Source organism: Aegilops tauschii, chromosome 1 (assembly GCF_002575655.3).
Source record: "Aegilops tauschii subsp. strangulata cultivar AL8/78 chromosome 1, Aet v6.0, whole genome shotgun sequence".
Taxonomy (NCBI): domain Eukaryota; kingdom Viridiplantae; phylum Streptophyta; class Magnoliopsida; order Poales; family Poaceae; genus Aegilops; species Aegilops tauschii.
The window spans coordinates 474,652,535-474,655,939 of record NC_053035.3 but is presented as its reverse complement, the minus strand read 5'-3'; the positions used below and the strand labels follow the sequence as shown (position 1 = coordinate 474,655,939).

Genomic DNA, 3,405 nt, shown 5'->3' with positions numbered 1-3,405 from the left:
TCACCAGCACCTGCAAACATGCATTGCATGCACTCGTCGCAGGCCGATGAGCTCATCCCCGACACCGGCGAAAGACATGTTCTCGCGCGCCACCGGCGAGTGCTATAAAAACACGTCAACACATGCATGCTTGAGCGCAAGCCAGTGTGCGTAGATCGTTAGACATGGCTTTCTCTCCCAGCGCATAGCCAGCGATCACTGTAATCTTGCTGGTGTGCGGCCTGTTCGCCGCCTTGCCGGCGATGTCGGTCGACGTGGGTGACATGCTGATGATGGATAGGTTCCGTCAGTGGCAGGCCACTCACAACAGGTCGTACCTGAGCATGGAGGAGAGGCTGCGGCGCTTCCAGATGTACCGCGACAATGTGGAGTACATCGACCCCACCAACCGGCGCGGTGACCTCACCTACGAGCTCGGCGAGAATGAGTTCGCCGACCTCACCCAGGAGGAGTTCCTGGCGAGGTACGCTTCGTCCTACGATGGCGCCAGTGATGATACGGGCATCACGATGCCTGCAGGCGGTGGCGACGCCGATTTGTGGTCGTCTCGCGGCAAGGATAACTCCTTGGAGGCTCCGCCTCCGCCCAGCATGGACTGGAGGGCCAAAGGCGCCGTCACGCCCAAGTCCCAAAGCTCATCATGCTGTACGTAAAGATAGATCCCCAACTTGAGTCAACATGTTTTTCACGTTCGGTGGGATTTCCATGGCATTCACTGAATTTCATTAATTTCACTAGTCTTTGAAATATTTGCCTTTCGGTCAAAATATTTCGGCAATTTCAGTAGTACACATGAAAATCAAATATCTATTTAACTTCAAATTAATATTTTGGCCTTTTGGCCAAACGCAAACCGAAATTCACTGAATTTCAATGATTTCGGTTGATGCTGAAAATTTTCTGAAACTAAAAACCTCCCAGTTCAACCTTAGCTTGTGATTTGTGAAACATGCACGGTGATTAACCATTGTTTTGTCCCTGGATGAATGGATGCAGCCAGTTGCTGGGCGTTCGTGACAGTTGCAACGATTGAGACCCTGAACTGGATCAGGACAGGGAAGCTGGTGTTGCTCTCGGAGCAGCAGATGGTGGACTGCGACCAGTACAACGGCGGGTCCAACCGCGAAGGCGGCCTTACCACGGAGGCGGAGTACCCATACACAGCGGTGAGGGGCGCCTGCAACCGCGCCAAGTCCGCCCACCACGTCGTCCAGATCAATGGCAGCGGCGTGATCCCGGCCAGGAACGAGCCCGAAATGCAGCGCGCCGTTGCCGGGCAGCCCATTGGTGTGGCCATGGAGGTCGGCAGCGGCATGCAGTTGGCGTCTACTCGGCCCCCTGCGGGACAGCGCTCGCTCACGCCGTCACCGTCGGCGGCTACGGCGTCGACGCAGGGGTCAAGTACTGGATCGTGAAGAACTCGTGGGGGGCAGACATGGGCGAGGGCGGCTACATCTGCACATCACCTACCCGAAAATGGGGAGGTGAATGTACCTACGGCATGCATCTGCATGCATGGGTACGTTCGGAATTAAGTAAGCTCACCTATTGGGAGGCAGCAGCATCGATGTACTTCACCGTGTGTGAGTGTACTGTAACGTACAGTACGTATCATCGTCGATTCCACCGTAATACAACGTACAGATCATCGTCAATTCCACCGTAAGACAACATACTGTACGTGGTGCGTTGTACGTGAAACCATATATCATGCTCATTTGTTTTTTCTCGCATTTGCTATTAATTGTTCATGTGGGTGAAATTATTTTTTGCTGCGTCAGCCGATTTTGCTAGAAAGCAAGATGCAGCCCCGAGGCTGAGAAGGGAACGCTGCGACCAACCGCGGTGTGCCCGGCGAGCCCGAGTATGGACTACGGAGCGAGGGTAGGTGGAGACGGGGCAAGATGGCCTCTGCCAGGAATTGCAGTGTTGTTTGCTTAAGTTTATTTGATTGATTGAATTGAGCATCACAAAACTACTAGATCTTTGTGATGTATGCACGGTGGTGTGCCAACAAGACGGCAGGGTTGATGACGCCCCGTAATATCGGCCTCGGCTTCCACGACTGCCTCCTCGGCTACCACTTACATAGGTGAGTCATTGGTCTCTTCTTTCTTCTCTGTCTGCTCGGTCATACTGTACCACTTACTTGGGGCCCATTTTTCGAGATACGGCCATATTGATACTGTGTTCGGCTCCGGTAGTCGAGCCGATGATCTAGTGATTGTGTTTTGTGGTTGTCGTCTGGCCTATGGCACTACATGTTCAGGCTATAGCTCGATTTGCTCTCTTTTAATGGTCATGGATTCGGCTTGTGGATGGTTAGGCTCTGTTAGATGTCATGGTTATCATCTATATTGATGACAAATTTGAAGATTGCAACTGCTTACTTAGGCTTGCTAAATAACAATCAGGTCCTAAATGTCAAAAAATTGATGAGAAGTGTGGTACTGGAACTTAGTTGCTTGTTTCTAGTTACTACTGTTTACTTAGACTAGATGTTATTTGATCCTTTTACCAAGGCATGTGTAGTGTAGGTGATGTGCAATTAATGTGTATTTCCTTCTTAGACGATGAGGAATGTTGTTTTCTTGACTAGGTTCCTGAGTGATGCATAGTGTTTATCTACCCTGAACCTTTTCTCACTTATAATTCGGTCTGTTTTGTGTTGTAGTGTGTTTATTAGAGAGATTTGACTCGGCGGTTCTCTGAATATCACATGAGATGATAGCTAAAGGGAAGCTGGTACGCACATGTAGTCCCAGGGTTGTCAAGCTCAAGGAAGGAGGATCTTACGAGGATCTAGTCTAAGGAAGGGGGAATGGCTAGGGGTTAGGTGATTGAATTTTTATTTTGGACAAGTCACTTTTTTTTTAGGATAACCTGAGCAAAACAAGCTACTCGGTGGTTTGATTACATGCAGAAAGCATCAATGTACGCATGCTACTAGCGACATGAGCAATAATGTTCAAAGAATATGTGGTGTATTTTCTTCAAGAAATGAGCTGACTTTGCATTAAATAAGGACAAGACAATACACCAGCCTGAACTAGTTGAAACAATGACAACAACATAAATACAACGGGTGTCTATGAATTTAGCCCAAACTAGCCTTGCCAAATATTTGGCTAGGCAAGATTTTTATCAAGGTTTCTCTAGTCCATGATTTGACCAATATTGGCAATAAAACTGGACTAGAGTGGTTGAAAGAGCATTGGCGCGCCAAAAAATTGGCTATAATCCCAAAAAAGACTAAAGTGTATAGTCATGACCAAAATATTGGCAAGTTAAGGTGGATGGTAGCGAACACCTAATAACCATACGAGACTGGCCGCACGCGACCTGTACGGCACCACGTACAGCGGCGGCCGCTCGCACCAAATCCAGAGATTTAGTTACCGGTCA

The 3,405-nt window shown here is 48.9% G+C and overlaps 1 protein-coding gene across 1 annotated transcript; it reads left to right on the top strand.

The window, feature by feature from the left end:
- Positions 1-242: 242 nt before the first annotated feature.
- Positions 243-1,415, top strand: LOC109750855 (cysteine endopeptidase RepA-like). Its single transcript, XM_073496456.1, has 2 exons — positions 243-645; positions 997-1,415. The coding sequence occupies exons 1-2, from the start codon at positions 243-245 to the stop codon at positions 1,413-1,415; spliced, it is 822 nt and encodes a 273-aa protein (XP_073352557.1).
- The last annotated feature ends 1,990 nt before the right edge of the window (positions 1,416-3,405 follow it).

Excerpts from the sequence above, each read along its gene's own strand:
- LOC109750855 (XM_073496456.1), top strand. The coding sequence starts at position 243 with ATGTCGGTCGACGTGGGTGACATGCTGATGATGGATAGGTTCCGTCAG. Across the intron at positions 646-996 it reads GTCCCAAAGCTCATCATGCT|CCAGTTGCTGGGCGTTCGTG; the intron begins GTACGTAAAGAT and ends GAATGGATGCAG.